Source organism: Podarcis muralis, chromosome 2, assembly GCF_964188315.1.
Source record: "Podarcis muralis chromosome 2, rPodMur119.hap1.1, whole genome shotgun sequence".
Taxonomy (NCBI): domain Eukaryota; kingdom Metazoa; phylum Chordata; class Lepidosauria; order Squamata; family Lacertidae; genus Podarcis; species Podarcis muralis.
In genome coordinates this window covers 5,063,240-5,085,195 of record NC_135656.1, presented here as the reverse complement: position 1 = coordinate 5,085,195, position 21,956 = coordinate 5,063,240, and the positions used below count along the sequence as shown (strand labels likewise).

Genomic DNA, 21,956 nt, shown 5'->3' with positions numbered 1-21,956 from the left:
TGTAGAGAAACGAAAACAGGAGACCCAATCACATATCTCTGTTGCCTCCTCTAGTTTGGCCCTCAGTCATGCAGGCTGAAGTGGCTGATTGAGGAAGAGACAGCAGAAGGACTCCTACAGAAAGCACATCAGATGCACATCTCAGATTACTTTCCAGGGGTTGCAATCGGCCGCTCCCTGCTTGAGTGTACAGCTGGTGGTAAGCCCAGGCTTGCTTCTGGGTAATGTGTGCATTGGGACAATCTGCCTTTTAAATATATTGATTTTAATCTTTCTATATTATAACAACCATGCAATATTAAGATACGTCAGAACAGAACATAGCACACATTCTTTCTTTATATACCGTATTTTTCGCACGATTGGACGCACCGGACCATAGGACGCACCTAGTTTTTTTGGGGGGAAATAAAGGAAAAAATTTTCCCCTTTATTTCCCCCCCCCCCAAAAGCAGGTCAGGGAAACCGAACCAGGTCGAGGAACAGCGGGATAGTGGCGCTGCGCCTCCCTGCTGTCCCCCAAGCTTGTGGGGCTGGCCGATGTCTGTCCGGCGGGCGGGGAGCTCTGCTTCAGGGCGCCCCACCCGCCAGGCAGCAGGCTGCTATCCGCAGCGTGGGGAGCCCTGTGGGGAACTCCTGCAAGGCTCCCCACTCTGCGGATGTCTGCCTGGCGCGAGGGGCGCTCTGCTTCAGGGCGCCCCACCCGCCAGGCAGCAGGCTGCTATCCGCAGCGTGGGGAGCCCTGTGGGGAACTCCTGCAAGCCTCCCCACGCTGCGGATGTGTTCCCCAAGCGCCTGGAGCTCTGCTTTCAGGGCGCCCGGCGCTCCGGGAAGCAGGCTGCTATCCGCAGCCTAGACACGGCTAGCGGAGCGCTAATCCCGAAGCCCCAAGCTTCGGGATTAGCGCGGCGCTTCGCTAGCCCTGGGAGAGCCACGCAACGTCGCGGGGCTCTCCCAGGGCTAGCGAGACCTTGCCGGCACCCAGAAGCTTGGGGCGCGCTGAGCTCCGCGCGCCCCAAGCTTCGGGATTAGCGCGGCGCCTCGCTAGCCCTGGGAGAGCCACGCAACGTCGCGGGGCTCTCCCAGGGCTAGCGAGACCTTGCCGGCACCCAGAAGCTTGGGGCGCGCTGAGCTCCGCGCGCCCCAAGCTTCGGGATTAGCGCGGCGCTTCGCTAGCCCTGGGAGAGCCACGCAACGTCGCGGGGCTCTCCCAGGGCTAGCGAGACCTTGCCGGCACCCAGAAGCTTGGGGCGCGCTGAGCTCCGCGCGCCCCAAGCTTCGGGATTAATGCAGCGCTCCGCTAGCCGCGGCTAGCGGATAGCTTCCTGAAGCCTGGAGAGCGAGAGGGGTCGGTGCGCACCGACCCCTCTCACTCTCCAGGCTTCAGCGAAAGCCTGCATTCGCTCCATAGGACGCACACACATTTTCCCTTGCTTTTTAGGAGGGAAAAAGTGCGTCCTATGGTGCGAAAAATACGGTACGTGCAACTTCATTTTAAAAACAACCAACGGGAAATCAATGGGGGAATAAAGAGGTCTGGTGGCACCTTTAATTTCACTTACCATTACAGGAAGCCAAATGTATCTGCATGCCTGCCTTTTGGCATTCTACACACACCTGCAAGACACAGGAAGCCATTACTGGAGAATTGCAAACATTGCCTTTTAACCGCAAGCTTCCTCGGTGATTATAGCTCGGTCCCTGGTGCTATGCTGTGATCTTCTAATTTGCTACTGATATTTGCACAACTGGGGGGGGGCAGGGGAACTATTTCTGTAATCCATTTTGGGATGTATCATGTCTGTGCTACTGTTTTTGATTCCATTATGGAAAATCTTGACTCCAAATTGTTCATTGGTAAGTTACATAAATAATAACTGGACTCAATACAGATCCTTAGGGACACGGCTGCTCACAGTTTGTTCACCTACCTGTAAGTTTAAAGATCTAACTTAAACAAGGGTTGTGCTTGAACTGACCGAGAATTGTGGTCCCAACAACATTGGCTGACAAATTGATCAGATCAGAGCCAGCCCTACTATTAGGCAGAGTGAGGCAGCTGCCTCAGGCAGCAAATGCTGACAGGCAAAGAGTAGTGGCAACATGTTGGTTGGCAGAGCTGTATGTGCCTTTTTGCCCACCTTGTGCTGCCTAAGCTAGCCTGTTACCCTTGGACAGAGTAGAGGATATTATTCCATCATCAATGTTGCAGTAAGTTTGAACTATCAGCCTGGTTGACTCCTGTACAAGGAATGAGGACAGAGGTGGGGAACCACCTTGCCCTTTGCTTGAGGCACATGGACGCAGCTTAGTGGGTGCAGGGGGGGGCAGCTGATCAAGTAATTAAATACTTAACTAATTGACCAATTGCATTACAGATATCTTCGTTCTATCCCCCCCCCCAACATAAATCCTGACTACGCCTATGCTCAGGCAGCAGTCCATTTCCTGAGCTTTCTAAAGATTTCCTAAGTGGGAAGTCACAAGGCAGCCAGATGAAACTTACTCTAAGAGTCAAACTGGACTTGGCACTAATGGAATAATTTCCTCCTAATGCAACTAGGAGGGATTGCCAGAAAGGTTATGTTGCTCCCTCTTTAGCCCACATTATAACAGCTCCACTACCTGGGTGGATGCTGTTTGCATTTAAAACAATCGAACACCCTGCACATTAAATGCATAAAATGCCTTTAACATTCAGTCAAGTTAAGCCCTGAGCTCTTTGGAGGAAGAGCAGAATACAGGTGAAATAAATAAAACAAGGCAGGCAATCTAGACTGGGAGCTTGGCTTCCAGATAGTCTCAGCACCCAGACTTTTTGATGGCAAGTGCACCACTTCATTACCTGTACGCATACATATGTGTCCTTTTGTACCTGAATAAGTAGATTGGCTCCAGCTGCGTCCACAAAGGACACTCCACTGCAGTCAAGAATGACAGCCTGTACTGACGTGCCTGGAAGAGCAAAGTAGACAGACCACAATCTGCAATGAATCCAACAGGCAGAGCCCAGCAGCATCAATGACAATTTGCTCTGCACATGCTCAGAAGCATTCCCATCTCCAACCAGTTTTCACAGGGGAAACATAAATCTCATTTTCCATATGGGAAACTTTGCAGCTGCACAATCACAACTGTTTTCTTCAGCCCAGCCCAACATGTTCAGTCCTCTGGCATCTCCCGATTCGGCTGAAAAGAAACTATTATCTGATACCTTGGAGAGCAGCGGACAGTCAGTGTAGACAATACTGAGTCAGATGGGCCAGTGGTCTGACTCAGTGTAAAGCATCTTTCTATGTCCACAGAAGAGAACCTGCCTATCAACTCCTGCCACACCAGTCTAGTGTAGCTAAACACGACATCCAGCATTTTGCTCAAAGGTGGGAAGATTGAAGGCTTACAAGAAGTAATTTGATTTTTACAGGAACGCCAAGATCCACTATCCAGAACCAAGTGCAAGACACACAAACACAGAGAGGAAGAGAGCACTAATGAATTCTGAACCCAGGAACTTGTTCTGAGTACCAGAAGTGAATGGAACTTGGTCCTTCCATAGGAAAAAACACTCCTGGCAAGTCTCTTTCACACACACTCATTCAGTATCCTCAGCAGAATACAGGAAAGGGGCAGTTAAGCAGCTTTCCACTTTGCAGAGTTCAAAATGCATGTTGACTAAGCAAGATTTACCAGGAACTGGAAGGCAATTGCCCTTTGCTTACCTGAGCCAGGCTTTTTGTCCAGGACAGAGACATTGCTCTCCTAGGAAGAAAAACAGCAGTTAATCTCCACTTAGGTGAGAAGAATTTAAACTCCAGACAAAGTGAAAACATCTCCAGCCTTGGGTTTGTTCATTTAATTTATATTTATTTTAAAACCTCTGCTTTAGAGCAAAACCTTGTTTGGTCCGTGGCTCAATAGGCCTTGCTTAGTTCTTTGTTTCTACTGAATCAAGTGGTCTGTATCTAGTACAGAATTGCCTTCCAAGGAGCTGGCTTCCGGCACTAGGCCTGTTGGCGGACAACTCTGGGTTACAAAGATGTCTGCAAACGTGGCATGAAGGCTGGCAACATCAACCCCATGCTGTGGGAATCCCTTGCAGATGACCACAGTGCCTGGAGACAGGTCATGGAGATATAGAAGTGACCAGAGGAGGAATGACTGCTGAGAGAAGCGCAGAGAGAAGAAACGCCATGGTGCATTTGCAGCAACATCAATGGACGCCTTCATCTGCCCCAGCTGCAACAAAACATGTTTGTCCTGTATAAGTCTCTACAGCCACAGCAGGTGCTGCAGCCTTGCAACAGTCTGAGTTCTCCCCGAAAGGCACACTCCTCCATTATCTCCCAAGACGGATGGAGGCCAACTCCATTGGCTCCCACTCTGACTAGCAAGAATTGTGTTAACTTGATTCTGTTATTTATGACTAATATTTTTATCCTGCTCTTCAGCTGGGAAAGCGTTCCCAGAGTGGCTTATGAATATCAGTGAGAAGATGTCCCTGCCTTCAGGCTCACAGTTGACCAGTCTCCACACAAAAGGAAGAGGAAAAATGCAAGCAAGCTTAGGCACTAATTCTTGGCTAATTCTGAATTCCACTCCCAATTTTCCACTCTACTTCCCTCCCTCTTTTCTGCCCCCCTCCCACCCTGGGTTGCCACATTACCACAGTGCTGATGTCCATCTTGAGCTCGATGCCTGGAGCTTGGTCCTCGTGCTTCTCCCCGTCTTGGTTGAGTCCCACAAGTTGGCTCAGAGTGTCGCGGAAGAAGCTGCGGTTCCCATAGTAGATGGGAGCCTGGTAGCTTATAATCTTCACACCTGGGATCTCAAAGCACTAAGAAGCAGGGATGGGTGGATAAATGGGGTACAGATGCATCATTGTGCCTGGCTAGGGTGGCCAAGTTAATAAAATTAACCCCATCCTAAAATGAATATACGAACCCCATCATCTTTCAAATTTTTGGCTGAAGCAGAGGCGATGAACCTCTTTCAGCCCAAGGGCTGCCTTCCTTTGTGGACAAAGGCAATGTAAGGCAAACAGAGACTTATACACCCACATGGATAGGCAGACCTCCATCCAGACAAGCAACAGCAGAGGTGAAATTAGGGCATGGAGCCTCCATGGTCTCTGCCCAAGCCATGCCCCTCTCACCAGGAACGATGTAGAATGGAAGGCGAGAGGCAGGGTGTGTGTGCTGAATTTTGGTGTCACCTTGCCTGCTCCAGTGACCCCACCACCCACTAGAGTGATTGACCACAAACTCTGGGAAGGATCCCCGTAGAAAGAGGGAACCAGGCAAAGAAGGCACCAGGGGCTGCTACAGCAGGACTACCTTGCCACAGGGCCATTCATTTGAACACTAGTTGTGGGAAGGATCCTGGTGGATTTTTATATGTTGATAATGTTCATAGTGTGTTTTAAAAATGTATTTTAATATTGTTTAATCCTAGGAAGGATTTGTTCCCCGAAAAAGGTGAAAAGTGGGGCACAAATGGTTGTAATAAATATTTCTGATCCTTATTAAACCACAGACCTAACCTACTCAGAAGTAAGTCCTACTGAATTCAACGGGGCTTACACACAGGTAGTGGGGTTTGAATGACAGCCTAAGTTGCCACCACATCCCTACACATCTCACCTCAAAGGCAGGCCCCCTTGAGTACAGTGAGGCTTGCTCCCTCTCCTAGAAACCATGGGTCCAAGAGGTTTCCCACTTGTCCGGAGCTTTCATTTGTCCCATCACTTTCCCCGGGAAGATCTGCTGTTTACTGCTGAATTCAGTCCGTGGAATAAATGAGTGACGTTTGTTTTGATTTAACAGTAATCAGGTTTTCCAGGGGGGAAGCAGTGGGATGAGTCCTCACTTCACACCCACCCGCAGGTTCTGATCCTTCAAAAGCATGGGTGGGAAGCCTTCTGATATTGCTGGACTTCAGCTCCCTTCACCCCAAGCCAGCATGACCCATGGTCAGGGATGAGAGGAGTTGTAGTTCTGCTGCCTCTGGAGAGACACAGGTGCCCCACCTGTGCCATAAATAGCCTATCAAGGGATTAGCATGTGTGTGTTCAACTAGTGTGGATTGGGCACCCTTGCACTGGAGTCGCCCCACCAATCTCAATGCTGAGATTCATGCTCCCTGCAGTGGGTGCTTTGGGGCTGCAATTTCAGACATGCACGTGGCGTGTGTTCCTATGTTTGTTTGCTCCCTCTTAATCCTCACGACTCTTACCTTGCTGTTGTGCTTGACAGGCTTGTAGATCTCTGTGTCCCCTGCCCTGCCCAGAACTGAGCACTCAGCCCTGTAAGAACGACAAAGCGACATGAAGGGCAAATGGGCAATCATCTGGACACAGCTCCCCCAACATACAGCAAACATGGTTGGAGGCAGAAGGTTGTAGGGAACCATAGGCCCCCTCTCAGCCCCCAATGCAGGCTCCTTCTCGTGGGACCTTTGCTGCATGGGAGCTGCTGTGACACGGCTCATTCATGCACCACCAGGGTAATGTCAGGAGCCTCAGGCCACGTGGCAGAAGCCCACGTTGCAGTTCCCCCTCTGTGCTAGTACTGCTCCAGTTTCTGGGAGGGACAGAAGGGTCTACACTATGGGCGAGGAACCTCAGGCACTTCAGATGTGGACGAACTGCAGTTCCTATCAGCTGCAGATGGCAAGGGATGATGGGAGTTGTAGTTCAGCAACATCTGGCGGATCGCAGGCTCCTTATCCTGGCTACAATGGCTTGCAGAAGCTCTCCAGGGTGTCAGATAGGAAGTCTTTCCCTGTCCTACCTGGAGATGCTGAGGACTGAGTCTGGGACCTTTTGCATGCAAAGAAGATGCCCTATCACTGAGCCGTAGCCCTTTCCCATCTTTAATTCCATGTGGCCCCCAGCAGAGAGATGTGGAGAGGGAGAGATGGGGTAGCAAGTGAGGGGGCAGGAATGGTATGAAACCTTTCAGTGCTGCAGACTCTGCCTTGTTAGGTCTCTACTCTGCCCACCACTGGCAATGCAGCCCTCAGCAGAGAGAAGCTCCTCCCCCTAATCTTATAGCCTTGCAGGCTCCCCCCACAATCCCAACTAGGGGACCTAATCCTAGCAGCTGGGCGTGATCTAACATTCAACAAGAGGAGAAAGCAGAGGACAGGCAAGCAAATACCTCTGTGTGCGGCAAACAACAGTCATCATGGAGAACACAACCCCCACCGCCAAGCCAAGGTCCACGTTGAGCACGACCACAGAAAGCCACGTGACCACCCACAACGTCTGAAATGGATGAGAAAGGGTGGGACAGAATCACAAGGAATCCTGAGAGGAGAGCAGCTGAGCACCTGAGGCGACAGATCTGAGGCGCAACCAGCACTGCTCGGCTTTGACTACCAGCTTTGACACTTAGCGTGGAACTCCTGCTGTTCAGTCCTTCACTGGCTCAGCCTTTCCTCCTGCCCTCTGCTGACTCAGGTCTGATTCACATAAGCACACACTTCTGGCAGGCTTGGTGAAGTCCGGGTGGAAACTGGCCTAATGCAAGGAACTATTACAGTAGGCCAGGAGGACCTCTCAGAAAACTGGAGCTACAATGGCTAAGGACTGGACCCTTTCACAAGGCAGTTTCACACCAGTTCACTGTGCAAGGTAACAGACAGGCTCGTATGGCCTTCAGATTAAGCTCCCCAGTGCCATGGCTGTTTGGCATGATGGGGGCCACAGGCTCTGCCAATATGACAGGGGTGACTAACCTGTGGCCCTCCAGATGTTGCTGGACTCCAACTCCCATCAGCCCAGTCTGTATGACCAATGGTCAGGGATGATGGGAGTTGTAGTTCAACAAAATATGGGTGGGGGAGAAAAAAAGATTATTCATCCCTACTATTGGCCATTACTGAAAACTGTGGACCTATCCATTCCAATTGCAAAAGCCTGGTAGCAATGTAAACATTTTTGATAGGGGAGGAACATATTCAGTTCTTAATTTCCAACTACTAGATTAGAAACTGGTCCATTCTCAGATGCTGTCATGGCTTACGAAGTCAATGGGGCTGATCCTCCACAGCTCGGGCAGGTCCTGGAACTGCAGAAACATCTGCCGAAGGCTGGTGACATTGATGCAGGCCAGGACAGCCTAGACATGAGAGAGAAAAGAGGTGTGAAATGAGGGGTCTCTTTAACATACTGTCCTACTTCCATACCACGGCTCTTGAGCACCACGGAGGCACTGTTTTTCTGTGATTAGTTCAAAACAGAATTAAAATTCAGTTCAGTAAAGCCCCCTTACAACTTTCATTAGAAGCTTTCTCCTTCTACCCTGGGCCTGCTTGCTGTTCAGCAGGGATGCAGCACTGCTGACCTCCTTAATTGGTCCTTCAGTATATATAATAATTTAATTAATGACATTTACATAACATTTGACTGTTTAAAAAATAAAGCCCTAATTCCTGTTCCCTTCACTGGGGGGGGGGGGAGCTTTAATTACCAGTTTCCTATCTTATGTTTCCTTTCTTATGTTTTATTGTGAAATAGTGCTAGCTCACCAAGAATTGATAGTTTTAGCTCACCAAGAACTGATAAAACAATTAAGGAGCAGTCACACTGAACAGGAGGCAGAAGCTGCAGGGAAGAAGTTTCTCATTACACTCATACCTCGGGTTACAGACGAATCAGGTTGCGTTTCTTTCAGGTTACAGCCACACCAAAACCCAGAAGTACCAGAATGGGTTACTTCCGGGTTTCGGCGGTCGTGCATGCAAAGAAGCGCTAAATCGCACTTTGCACGTGCGCAGAAGCGCTGAATCGCAACCCCCGTGTGTGCAGATGCGCCGCTGCGGGTTGCGAACGCTGCAGATTTCAAACATGCATCCTTGCACGGATCTCGTTCGTAACACAAGTGTCCACTGTACAGGCCAAATAGCGTTGAACAGCTTCCATAGCATGCTCTTAGTCCACATTGGACAGGCTGGTGCTGCAAGTGTACATTACCATTTTGCAGAGATCAGTGGGAAGAAATGGGTTGGCAACAATAACTTATAGCCACCTGATTCTCTATAAAAACTAAGGAGGTAAATTCCAGGCTGAACAGCTGGCATGGAAACAAAATGTGTAGCAAGAGTGTATGACTGCACACACCGTATGTTTAAAGCGTGTCTCTTCTGAACACCGAACAAAAGAATACAGCTGGGAAATGTAGTTTACCTCTCATAGAACTACAATTCCCAGCACCCTTTAAATACAGTTCCCAGGATTCTTTGATGGGAGATGTGCTTATAATATATGGCATGTGAGTCAAGCCTTTGTGCTAAGAGCAAGTAGATGAAGATGCCCAGGGGACCCAAAATATGTGTAAAATATGGTACCAAGATATATCAATGATGCCTAGAGCACATGATTTAATTTTGTATCAGGATTGGCTGAGCATAACGAGCTACCCTTTGAATAAACCCCTATCCTCCCCACAACACATAGTATCAACTAGCTCACCTTGGGTAAGTAGTAGAAGAGAGGTCCAATCCATAGCAAGACCACCAGGACAACAGCGCTGGTGAAGAGGCCAGAGAGCTGTGAGCAAGGAAGGCTGGTTAGTTGCAGCCAAGATAACGGAAGGGACTTTAAAGTCCACCAAGGGACATTGTTCTGCCTTAGTATAGCAGTGGTACCAAATAAACACCTGTATTCCCCATAATGATGAGCACTCTAAAGAGTGGACCTCCAGCTACCCAGGTGAGCCTTAGATACATGAGTATAATGAATAGGAATTCCCCATTTAAGTTCAGTTCTCTACATTTCCACATCTGTTTGCATGTTTTTTTTAAAAAAATGTCCTCGTGAAAATTCACCAAAATTTTCATGTGATTTCTTCTGATATACATGATTTTGTATGCAATTTTGCCTAATACACACAATTTTGCAACACAATTTCCCCTTATATTGCATTTCATACACCATTTTCACTAATGTATGCATTTTTATTCACACTTTATCCTAGTTTAAACCTCCAGCTCACAAAATACATTTGTTAATTATTACAGACCCTCCAAGTGTCCCTAATTTTCCAGGGACAGTCCTGGATTTGCAGAAGCCGTCCTGGTTTCTGATTTGATCCCAGAATGTCCTGCTTTTCCTTAGGATGTCCCTGTTTTCATCGGAGAAATGTTGGAGGGTATGGAGTTATGCAATCCCCAAGCCCAGGAGATAAGAAACTATAAAACTTTTAGAAGACATCTGAAGACAGCTCTATATAAGGAAGTTTTTTTTAAAAAAAATGTTTAATATTTTATTATGTTTTTATATATGTTGGAAGTTGCCCAGTCAGGGTATAAATAATAAAGTAGTTATCTTCCTCCTCCTCATCATCATCATTGAATAAAAAGGTAAAGGTACCCCTCCCCTTACGGGCCAGTCTTGACAGACTCTAGGGTTGTGCGCTCATCTCACTCTAGAGGCCGTGAGCCGGCGCTGTTCGCAGACACTTCCGGGTCACTTGGCCAGCATGACGAAGCTGCTCTGGCGAGCCGGCACCAGAGCAGCACACGGAACGCCGTTTACCTTCCTGCTATAAAGCGGTACCTATTTATCTACTTGCACTTAAGGGTGCTTTCAAACTGCTAGGTGAGCAGGCGCTGGGACCGAGCAACGGGAGCACACCCCGCCGCGGGGATTCGAACCGCCGACCATGCAATTGGCAAGTCCTAGGCGCTGAGGTTTTACCCACAGCGCCACCCGCGTCCCGTTCATCATTGAATAGGACGTCCCTATTTTCACCGGAGAAATGTTGGCGCGTATGTTATTATTATTTATTCTGGAAAAGTCTCATTTAACAGCAGGCAAATCCGTATCTGCTTGCTGTGTAGTTATAAAAGGCAAAGGAGCCCTATCAGGAAAAAAGGGTGCTTTCATCCCAATGGACCACTGTGGCTGACAATGCTTTGGAACCAGCGACTGAGCTAACCCTCTCCTTCCCACTGTTGCTGGAAACAGTCTTGCCTTCCACTTTTCTTTCTAGAGCAGCCAGCCCTTTGCTCCCTGCCATTTCCAAGCAACAAATGTAAATGTAGTGGCATGGTGGTAAGAAAGGCCATTTGTAGCCCAAGGATGGGGAGCCTGTGACCCTCTAGATGTTGCTGAACCTCCGTCCACCCTAACCAGCATGGCCAATGGTCAGAGATGATGGGAGCTGGAGTCCAGACAACATCCAGAGGAGCGCAGGTTCTCCACCTCTCTCCAAAGTGCTCCCGAAACATCAGCCTTATACCTGTGTGCGTCCACCAGCACTTTCCAAGATGTTGGTTGTAGCCAGCGTGGCTGAACTGGGGAAACAGGTGAACAGGGAGGAGACCAGGTTTGAGAGGCCATGAGCCAGCAGTTCCTGTAGGAGGGCAGAGGAAGGCAAAGTGAGAGCAGGGTCTTAGCCGGCTGAACTTGAAGCAAGGGGTGGGCGGGTGTATCCAGAGCAGGGATGGGGAACCAGTGGCTCCCCAAATGTTGTTGGATCCCCTACTCCTATCAGCACAGTCAATGGTCAGGGATGATAGGTGCTGTGGTTCAGCAACATCTGGAAGACTAGGGGTTCACTATCCCTGGCCTCCAGCAAGAAATGAAGAACTCTCAAGCTGAGTCTCCACTACAAACAAAGACAATTTTTAAGCTGGAGAGTCACAGGAACATAAGAAGGCCCCTTCCGGATCAGACCCAAAGGCCCGTCTAACCTAGCACTCTGTTTCCCACACAACAGGAGGTGCTAGGGAGCCTGGCGGCTTGGCAAGCAAAGGGAAGAGTCTCCATGACTGAATGTGTCCAGGTCCTGCCTCCCCACCCTGAGGGGACCCTGAGCTCTCCAGGCTGGACACACACCTGGTTGGGGTCAATGACGTAGTGGTGCTTCTCAGCGTAGATCATGGCCAATGACACCGAGATGGCGTAGGCCACAAACGTGAGGGCCACCGTGTCACCCAGCACTTGGGGCAGCAGATGCAGGGCTGGGAGCTGGGGCTGTGGGAACCTGCATGAAAGAATGGGGGAATGGGAGTCACCGTGTGCCCCGGGGACAGAGACCATGCCCTGCCCTTCCCCAACAACCAGGGTCAGGCCGAGTTTGGAAGCCGCACTTCTGTTGCCATGCCAGCAGGGCAGCGGTGACTTGACCCTCAGCCGGCATAGAGAATGGGGAGGACAGAGAGAGAGAGAAAGGGGGTCTTACCCTGCAGGGAGGTGTCCAACAACCTGCACCTTGTAGTGAGTGTTTAGGGAGGAAGCAAAACAGATCCCAGTAGCCAGCAGTACCTGCCAAAAAATGACAAACAGACTCAGCGCCAGTGTAAAGCCCTGTAAGCTGTGTGGCTTTTAAAAACAACCTCCTCATTTGCCTTTAAGAACTTCTGCTATAGCCGCTGTCCCGCTAGGTGCTCCAAATATTAAATCTCCACAAAGTGTGTCCTCATGTATTTCAGATATACTTCACTGTGAAGGGACATCTCACGTTGGTCAAAAGTCTCCAAATATTGCAAGAATTAAGGTCTGAGTGAATTAGCAAGGGGGGATTTTCTATACCAAGCGGAGCAGGACCAGTCATGGGATTATTATCCTGGTACAGGTAAGAAAACAGGAGGTCAGGCCAGTTTGGAACATGTATGCTGAAATCCCTTTTTAGCTATTTGACTGAACTACATTGGCCCAGGTTTTGCATATTTTGTAACTCACATGTGTTGCACAAGCAAGTAACATGGTACCGTATTTAATATCAGAATGTGTCATAGCGACTAAGGTCTTTGAGAGCAGAAGCAGGAAAGTGCTGGAAAATTCTAGCAGGTTCACTTCTTATGCAAATATTGTTTTGACTACGTAAAGGTTACGCTGAGCCAGGAGAGATAAATACCTGCTGCGCGCTCTCTCTTACTTTGCTCACTTTCGCTTGCACAGTGCTTTAATAAAGTTTGTTTGTTTGCCTCAGTAAAGTTTTCTGCCTTTGCTGTGAATCTTTGACTCTGCATTTTGACTCTGTGTGGTTCCTTATTTATTGCAAGACAACTACTGTCCGACAGAACGATGCATTGTGAAAATCTCCTCTGTCTGTCAATTAAAAACCAAGTTTTTAGCCCTCATGGCTGTGAAAAAAGCTTTTGAATACACTGGCAATGACCACCAAAAGTATAAAAATGATTCTGAACAGTCATTCCAAGGGCCACAGAATCAGGGCAAAACTAAACAGGATGCTAAAGAGCATCTTCCTACATATTTTGCTTTGTTTGCTTAAATTCAAATATCTACAGCTGGGGTGGGGATAATTACCACGGATTGCAGCAGGTGGGGCAGGCCTGTTTAAGCCTATCCTCTTCTGCTGTTATCCTGATGGAAATTTTCTCCCAAAGCATATAATCACTATGAAGAAGTATTTTCTTCAGCACTACAGAATAGAATGAAAGATTTGAACTCGCTGGCTACAATCTGAATAATTATCAATCACCTCTTCCATTGACTGCTATTTGTATTTTCTTTTAAAAAATGTGCATGTTGAATTAAAATATGCATGTAATGACAGATCTAATTTAGCCCTTCATCCACAGTGCCCTGCTCAGCTCCTGTCCCCCCCCCCCCCCGGCCACAATTATATCTCTCCCCCCCCCCCCACCTATCTTCAGCATCCATGCCTTTCCTTGCCTCATCTACACTTTATTCTTCACCACTCTTCATCCCTGCTCTACCCACCCATCCAAATCTTTTGATGACCTCAGACTTGGAAGAAGAAATAAACAAAGGGATCGAAGGAAAAAAGCAGCAGCAGCAGCAGCAGCACTTCCCTCTTGGGTTCTAAAAAGAAGATCTGGACTTCAGAGGAGTCTCAGTGGATTAAGGAAGGTGTGAAGAGGTTTGGGGAAGGGAGGTGGAAAGCCATCTGCAAGGCATTCCCCTTGAAGAACCGGACGCCTTTGGCGATCAAGGACCGATGGCGGACGATGAAGAATCAGGGCCTCTTGCGGAATGACCTGGAAGCAAGTGGCTGAGCTTAATTTAAAACTAAATGTTATTTGTACTGAAACTGCAGTGTTTCACACATTTTGTGTTGCAATTGTGTTTGTGTTGCACACAACCTATACAATTGTATAGTTATCAAAATATTTCCAGGGTTGGACAATGGACCGCCTTGCCACAGTTGGTAAGAAAGTGATGAGTTCTTTAGATACTACGTTTTGGGGGGTTTTTTTGTTTTGTTTTGTATCTTGGAACACTGTTAAAATAAAAAGATCTGGAGTGAAAGGGAAAAAAAGGAAGTATGAGCAAATTAGCTGAAATTACATTCTTTGTAAGTGTTAAAATGTGACTTTCCTTTGCAGGGAGTCACCAGGTGTCTGAATGACAAAAGACAGCCTTGACGAAGACTTCAAACGTACCATGATGATCTCTCCCGGGATGGGGACCCACAGCCGACTCCGGTAGCGGTTGTTGATCTCTTTGATGGGCACCAACACAGCCAAGCAGAAGCCGGAGATGAGCAGTTCCGCTGTGTTGGTTAAGGGCAAGGCTTCCGCAACAGATGCCAGTGTCTAGGGGGAAATGCAGAAACACGGACATCTGGCGTGGCATTCACAAAGGGCAGCCAGGTCTTCCGTCCGAGGGGTGGACTGGAATGCTTTTAGCAGCCTGGGGGGAGGAGGAAGCAGCTAGGCTTATTGGAACCTTCTAGCAGCTATCAAAACTCATCGGCAGCCTGTTTCAGCAAACCAGGGGGTGGCCGGTGTGCAGTGGAATTGGCAGGGCCAGTGGCAGGAAGATCAACAGCAGGTGAAGCCAGAGACAGTGACAAAGCCATAAGAATGTAGGTCAAATTCAGGGCTGGCCCAAGATATTTTGGCCCCTGAGGTGAACCACGAAACAATGTCTGTCTCCCCACCAGGGAAGAAGAGGTGAGGGAAGATCTACATCAGAAAAAGAGGGGAATAAATATCTATATTGGGATCTGCTGGCCCTGTGGATTCTGCTGCCTGGTCACCTCATGAGACCAATTGTCCCTCTAGTCCAGCATTCTGTCCTCACAGTGGCCAACCATAAGTCAACTAATTCTAGCTTTGTCCCCAGTCTTCTCCTCCCTCTGCAAGGGCAGCACTGGAACTAAACTGGCAGCCAGTGACACACTCTAGAATGGTTGCAAGAAGGCAGGTAAGTGAGGGGCTGGCTGAAGCCAGGCTGAGGTTGGTGGGGCAGCGCCCCATTTGCCCCACTCAAACTGGTGAAAGCACCATGGAGTGTGAGAGAGAAGCAGTGAAGAAAACAAGGACACTCATATTAGCTCAGAGGAACAAAATATCTTATGGATTGCATCCAGGAGCAGATGTCTAGGAATGAGAATTCCTGCATTTACATTTCTGGTGGCTTCATAAGCAGAGATGTCTGCACCCCCACCCCCTGAATGTGGATCCACATACCTTGAAGATGGCGAAGCACCCAGCGGGACGTGGTAATGGCAAGCCCAGGAGGCTCTGGAGCTGAGACACCACCACGTGCAAAGCAGCACCACAGGTAAAGGCCTTGACGACAGGCTCCGAGAGGTAGGTGGAAAGGAAGCCCAGGTGAAGCGTAAACATCCCTGTCTGGGGAAGAAGGGAAGGTGGCAGTAGTAGCTGCGTGAATTGTGTGTTTGCTGAGACAGGCAGAAAAAACACAGATTGTGGTGCTGGGTGCAGAAGCGAGCCTCCTCAGCTTTCATTCTTTTAAGAAAGCAAGTTTCTAGTCCTTATAATTGTGGAAGTATGCCAGAAAATGTGTGGGCTAGGCCTACCAAAATCTCAAAAGCCAGAGGAGCTGCCAAGGAAGCTTTCCAGAGGCCATATAACACGGTGCCATCAGGAGCACAACACAGACAAAAGAAAATTGTTCTCAGCACAATAAACAATTAGCATGGAATTCATTGCCACAAGAGGTGGTGATGGACTTTAGAGCAGATGGCTCTTCAAGGGGATTAGACAAATACTGGATTTTTAAAAAGGATTTTAAAGGGTTTTGGTGGGGGGGGATCAAGTGAGCTTGCTGGAGGAGAGATATGAGAAAAGCTATTAGCCAAGAGAGCTGGGATAGCTCAGTCAGGAGAGCAGGAGACTCTTAATCTCAGGGTCGCGGGTTTGAGCCCCACATTGGGCAAAGGGTTCCTGCATTGCAGGGGGTTGGACTAGATGACCCTCAGGGTCCCTTCCACCTCTACAATTCTATGGTTCTATAGCTAAGACCGAAGCCTCCATGTTCATAAACCCCTAGTTTATCAGCCCTTCCTATTAGCCAAGGGCAGCCCCAAAATCTTCCCAGAACGACAGCCATAGCACTGTTCCAAGGCTCTGGCCCCTTTGTGATGTGCTCAGCCTTCCCAAAGGAGCCCCTTTGCCCCAGCGTCTCCCTTTGACTCACCATGAGCAGCCCTACAAGGAAGGCCATAGCGGCCGCCACACCAATGCGCTGCGCCTCCAGCAAAGCTGCTTCTGCAGGGATGGTGCCATTGGACTGCAGGGGCTCAGGAACCAAGCGCTCCACCACGGAGCCCGTCATCAGACTGACCACAGCAAAGGTGCCTTGGGAGAGCAGGAAGAGAGGAACAAATGAAATCTCTGCATGTCCCATCCTGGGCAACAATGACACCATGGCACTCAGTACCACCCATTCCTATTTCCCCCTCAACAGTATACTGGGGGTGCTTCCAGGTCTCCTTTTTATTCAGCATTCATCCTGATTTGTTTGCAGGGAAGCTGGACAACATTGGCTATTTAGTGAGCATTCATTCTGATTTGTTCACGGGGCAGTTAGATGCCATTGCATCAAAGCAAGTGTTATCGCAGTACATTTCCCATTGCCTGTTCTTTTGTGGAAGCAAGTTTGTTGCAAATATACAGTACAGTGGTGCCTCGCAAGACGAAATTAATCCGTTCCGCGAGTCTCTTCGTCTTGCGGTTTTTCGTCTTGCGAAGCATGGCTATTAGCGGCTTAGCGGCTATTAGCGGCTTAGCGGCTATTAGCGGCTTAGCGGCTATTAACGGCTTAGCGGCTATTAACGGCTTAGCGGCTTTAAGAAAAAGGAAACAAACTCGCAGGAACTCGCAAGACGTTTCCTCTTGCGAAGCAAGCCCATAGGGAAATTCATCTTGCGGAACGACTCAAAAAACGGAAAACCCTTTCGTCTAGCGAGTTTTTCGTCTTGCGAGGCATTCGTCTTGCGGGGCACCACTGTACTTCCAAATCAGTTATAACTGCCAGTATGTAACGGAATCCCACCCAAAAATAGCGACCTCGGTTACATGGCATTGTGACTGACATTCATTCATGATTCTGGTGGCAGCAATTCCTACTTTCCGCCTGAACAATACACTGGATCTCTCTCTACATTCAGAAAGCTGAAAAATCTCCATTTGCAGCCTACGGGTCTTGGATGGGTGGAACAGAATAGGCTGACAAACAATGACAAAGACCACACAGTGAGCTTTATGGCAGTGGAAGGATCTCTCTCTCTCCCCCACACCCACGTGGCATGCTAGTAAACTCAATTTTCAGTCCAATGCACCAGTACGTGAGCTTTAAAAGCAAACACAGCTTGAGGGGCATTCTTACATTTCAAATGTTGCAGAATATACCGTTTTTTCCCATGTATAAGACTAGGTTTTTCCCCTAAAAAACAGTGTCCAAAGTTTGGGAGCGTCTTATACTTATAGATCCCCCCCATTTTCTTAAATCCGAGTCCCCAAAAATAAGGGGCATCTTATAGATAGGGGCAGGGACGCGGGTGGCGCTGTGGGTAAAAGCCTCAGCGCCTAGGGCTTGCCGATCGAAAGGTCGGCGGTTCAAATCCCCGCGGCGGGGTGCGCTCCCGTTGTTCGGTCCCAGCGCCTGCCAACCTAGCAGTTCGAAAGCACCTCCGGGTGCAAGTAGATAAATAGGGACCGCTTACTAGCGGGAAGGTAAACAGCGTTTCCGTGTGCGGCTCTGGCTCGCCAGAGCAGCGATGTCACGCTGGCCACGTGACCCGGAAGTGTCTGCGGACAGCGCTGGCCCCTGGCCTCTTAAGTGAGATGGGCGCACAACCCTAGAGTCTGTCAAGACTGGCCCGTACGGGCAGGGGTACCTTTACCTTTTTATAGATAGGGGCATCTTATAGACGGAAAAATATGGGTATATATCAAACATTTGAAATTCATTATTTATAAATGTACCCAATTTAAATAATTTAAATTTAAATTTTAAATTATGAACAAGCAATGCAGCCACTATCATAACAGGTAGCCTGGAAGTGTGTGCATGTGTGATGAAAAGGAATTGTATATCCGGAGGGCAAGTTGATGAAAGCTGCTCTACAGGATTGATGTGTGAGAGGACTGGTCCAAGAATCAAGGGTGAAGTTTTGTCCTCACCACCACAAGATCTCCAAAGGCAGCACATTATTTTCCTTTGCAAAAATGAATAGTGACCATGCACTTATATCGGAGCGGAGACAGTAACACGTTGCCTTCAGGGATGCCACCCAGTGGGCCTAAACCTGCCCTGGCAGCCCCAGTTGGTTAAGAAGCAGGGCTGGCCCTCTCTTCATCTGCATAACCACTGCATTGTGTGACAGGATCTTGGAAACCGGCATGTATGGGTTTGTTATGTGTGTAATATATTATAGCGCACAGATGCACATTTTCATACAGAGAGAGAAATCAGACAGGGCAGAAATTATTTCCTCAAGTTATCCTGTCCTTAGCCTTCTTCCTCTCCTTATTTGGCTTAGCCACTTCTTTAAAAAGGTGCCAGATCTGAAGCACATTTAATTATATTTAGCAAAGTTCTACTCAGAGCAGACCCATTGGGATGAATGGGCCTAGTTTAGCTGTGTCCATTAATTTGAATGGGTCTACTCTGAGTATGACTAACATTGTATATAATCCATTATAGTAGTATCAGTAATAGTATACTGGTGCAGATATAACTGTAATCTTAGTTGCCTTTTCTGTGTCTGCCTTTCCTCTTTCAACAAGGCTTTATCTCAAATGTTATCTGAACTAGGTTTCAATTTGTTTTTATATATGCAATTGCTTTAACTTTTTACTGTATGGATATATATATATATATATATATATATATATATATATATATATATACACTGTATTGTGACATCACTTCAAGATAGTTCATAGGGTCAGGGCTCATAAATTATATAAATAAATCACAACAACAACAACAACAACAACAACAATAATAATAATAATAGATCTGCCCGGAGGACGTTAAGTCACGGAGCCCAAGAGCAGTGCCCCAGGTGCCCGTCTATGGCGACTGCATCCTGACTCCGCCATGCAGCACACTTACCTGTGGACACATGGCGCCCCGTACCAAACAGCATGTACAGCAGGGCAGGGAAGAATGAAGTGTAGAGCCCATAGACTGGTGCTACTGAGGTGAGCAGAGCAAAGGCCATTCCTGCAGGAAGAACAAACAGAGCGAGCTATACAAAATCCCCACCGGCTGGGAGGCCAAGTGCAAACAAGCGGCTGGGACAAGAGTTCTAACGTTCGGAAGCACAACCTGTAACTGGTAGGCCCCGCTTCCCCTGCCGAAGGACTGACAATGTCACTGGTGCCTAGGAGCCACTAGAACTGACAATGGTCAGTTCTAGCTCAGTAGCCACATGGAAGTGGTAATGATGCTATTCAAATAATGTAGGATCTACCCCAGAATTAGTGGGATGGTATCCTTGAAAGGGTCAGGGGCCCTCTCAGGGCTTTGTTGGAACCCAGAGTCCAGCTCTCTTTGAGCACACATGAAGTGTGTCTGCCTCACTAACATGTAAACCTCACCCTCCCTCTCAGAGCACCTCCAGACTGTCGGTATTTTGCAGGAAGGTATGGGAATGCACCCTTTCAGGTGGTCTGTTTACTGAGCTTTTATGCTGATTTGTCTGCAGGAGATTAGATGACATCAGCATCCATTCTGATTTGTTTCCAGTGTATTTTCTCACCAATCAACTTTACTTGTGCAAACTTGAATTTGCCAGCATGTGATTGTATCCCACCCAAAAATCCAGTCCAGAAACATCCCATATCTCACACTGCCACTAGAGCATTTATGAAATTAGGAATTCTGGGGGGAATGCCACTTAGGCTGCACAATTACAGTTGTTTAGGAAATTTTGTGCAACAAGCCCACTCCCCCAAAGGAACAGACTTTTTGCAATAAGGAACAACTGGAAAGTGTGCGAAAACCCTTGCTGTGGCACAACATCATCTGACCCCCTTGCAAACAAATCGGGATGAATGCTCAATCGGGATGAATGCTCAATAGGGTTCATGCACTAGGATTCACTTTCCTAGTCAGCAGCATGAGTGACAAGCATGTCAGCATGTCATCCCTCTGATGAGCTGGGCTCCAATCCACCAAAGCTTTGCACTACTGTACAATAAATCTGCCAAGTCTTTAAGGTGTCACGTGACTGTTTTGTTGTCAGGGTCTTGACACAAACACAGCCACCCCTCGGAATTAATTTTTAGAAGAAATAGAATTTTGAAAACGCCACCTCTCAGCAAGAAAATAGGCTGTCCAACATATCTGCGTACATTTTTGAAATCATTCCCTCCAATGCTCTTTGTACCTTCCTTCTTTTCCACTGTCAAAATCTGGAGGAGGAACAGCCCTGACCAGAAACCCCTTGATGCACACTCCATTAACCCCAGTTGCTTACGCCTGGGCTGCCGCTGGAGGAAAGGGAAGCGCCACCTTAACAAGGACAGGCAGGGCACGAGTCCAACCTGGGGCCTCCAGGGCGGAAAGACATCCAGGAGTTGACTCCCACCCCCCTGCCATTCCACCACACAGCCTCAGAGATTAGTGAGAAACAGCTCCTGAAGCAAGACAGGCTGCCAGCCCCCCACCCTTGCGTGTTTACTTCAGAGCCAGCTCCAATGGATGGGGCTCACTCCCCAGGTAAGTGTGCACAGACTGCGCAGCCTTAGAAATCCCAGACTAAAACCAGAAAACAAAAGACTTGTTGTTCAAACAAGGAAGATGCAAAGCTGGTCACAGATTTTTAAAAAAGTATGTGAACCGGGGAGAGGGCTTGAGGAAGTGGCTAAGAGGTCAGTACTCTTGTGGTGTGTGTGGAAGGGGGCAGACAAAAATATAAGGGAGACTGAGAGTAAAGCATAAGGGGCACTGAGAGTAAATCCCCTGGAAGGTTTAGGAAACAGAAATGCTTAACAGTTGCATAGAGAGCAGGGGCATCAAGTCAGCAAGCAGAGCCTCCAGGGTGAAGGATCTTTGAAGATCTTCCAGGTGAGGAGAAGAAATTAGGTAGGACTTGAGAGGAGGAGAAGGAGGAGGAGGATCCACACCAGTAAAGATCAGAAATCCTTGGAGACTTTCATGGGGAAGGGGAGATGATAGAGAAAGGAGAAAGGATGATGGTGCCCAGGTTTGCCCCCTTCCAAAGCGTCTCATCTCTACCACTGCCCCATCTCCTTGGATACTTCTGGAAGGGAAGAATGCCCACCACCGCCGTATGTTCTGCAACAAACCTCTGTGCAGAAAAGGAAGAGGCTTCCCTTCAGCCTCTGGCTGCTGTGCTATGTCTTCCAGGATCACCACTGACATTCAGTTCAGCAGCGTTCCCTACACATGCTCTCTCACACACAAACTCACCTTGTGGGATGTGCACAATGCCCACGGTCAGCCCTGCCACCACGTCCCCCAGGAGCCACTTCCTAGGCTGGTACTTGGGCAGCCAGCTTGCAATGGGAAGCCTGCTTCGGAGCAAGTGTGAGGCTGCAGCCCTGGAGCAGCGGCACCCCTGGGCCAGCTTGCCCTTCAGCGTCCCTGCCAGGCTGCCCTCTGGCTCTGGGGGCGTCCCATAAAGCTGCTGGAAGCGCTCCTCAGTGTAGATGCCACGGTACAAGGCCAGGTTGCTCATGTTGACATGGGCTGCAGGCAAGCAGGCAGGATGCTCACAGTCACCTTTTATCCCTGG

At 48.5% G+C, this 21,956-nt stretch overlaps 1 protein-coding gene across 1 annotated transcript in view; it reads right to left on the bottom strand.

Moving 5' to 3' along the window:
- Window positions 1-21,956, bottom strand: part of SLC26A10P (Solute carrier family 26 member 10) — a 26,073-nt gene extending 4,117 nt beyond the window's left edge. The window contains exons 1-16 of the mRNA XM_028721328.2: window positions 21,632-21,956; window positions 19,307-19,417; window positions 16,382-16,542; window positions 15,409-15,573; window positions 14,377-14,529; window positions 12,189-12,271; window positions 11,843-11,990; window positions 11,244-11,357; window positions 9,473-9,550; window positions 8,025-8,120; window positions 7,158-7,264; window positions 6,232-6,301; window positions 4,664-4,834; window positions 3,720-3,759; window positions 2,876-2,955; window positions 1,563-1,617 (exon numbers count right to left, since the gene is read on the bottom strand). Coding sequence (XP_028577161.2) covers window positions 1,563-1,617; window positions 2,876-2,955; window positions 3,720-3,759; window positions 4,664-4,834; window positions 6,232-6,301; window positions 7,158-7,264; window positions 8,025-8,120; window positions 9,473-9,550; window positions 11,244-11,357; window positions 11,843-11,990; window positions 12,189-12,271; window positions 14,377-14,529; window positions 15,409-15,573; window positions 16,382-16,542; window positions 19,307-19,417; window positions 21,632-21,899 — 1,900 coding nt within the window. The 5' untranslated portion in view covers window positions 21,900-21,956. The remainder of the gene's footprint in view (window positions 1-1,562; window positions 1,618-2,875; window positions 2,956-3,719; window positions 3,760-4,663; window positions 4,835-6,231; window positions 6,302-7,157; window positions 7,265-8,024; window positions 8,121-9,472; window positions 9,551-11,243; window positions 11,358-11,842; window positions 11,991-12,188; window positions 12,272-14,376; window positions 14,530-15,408; window positions 15,574-16,381; window positions 16,543-19,306; window positions 19,418-21,631) is intronic.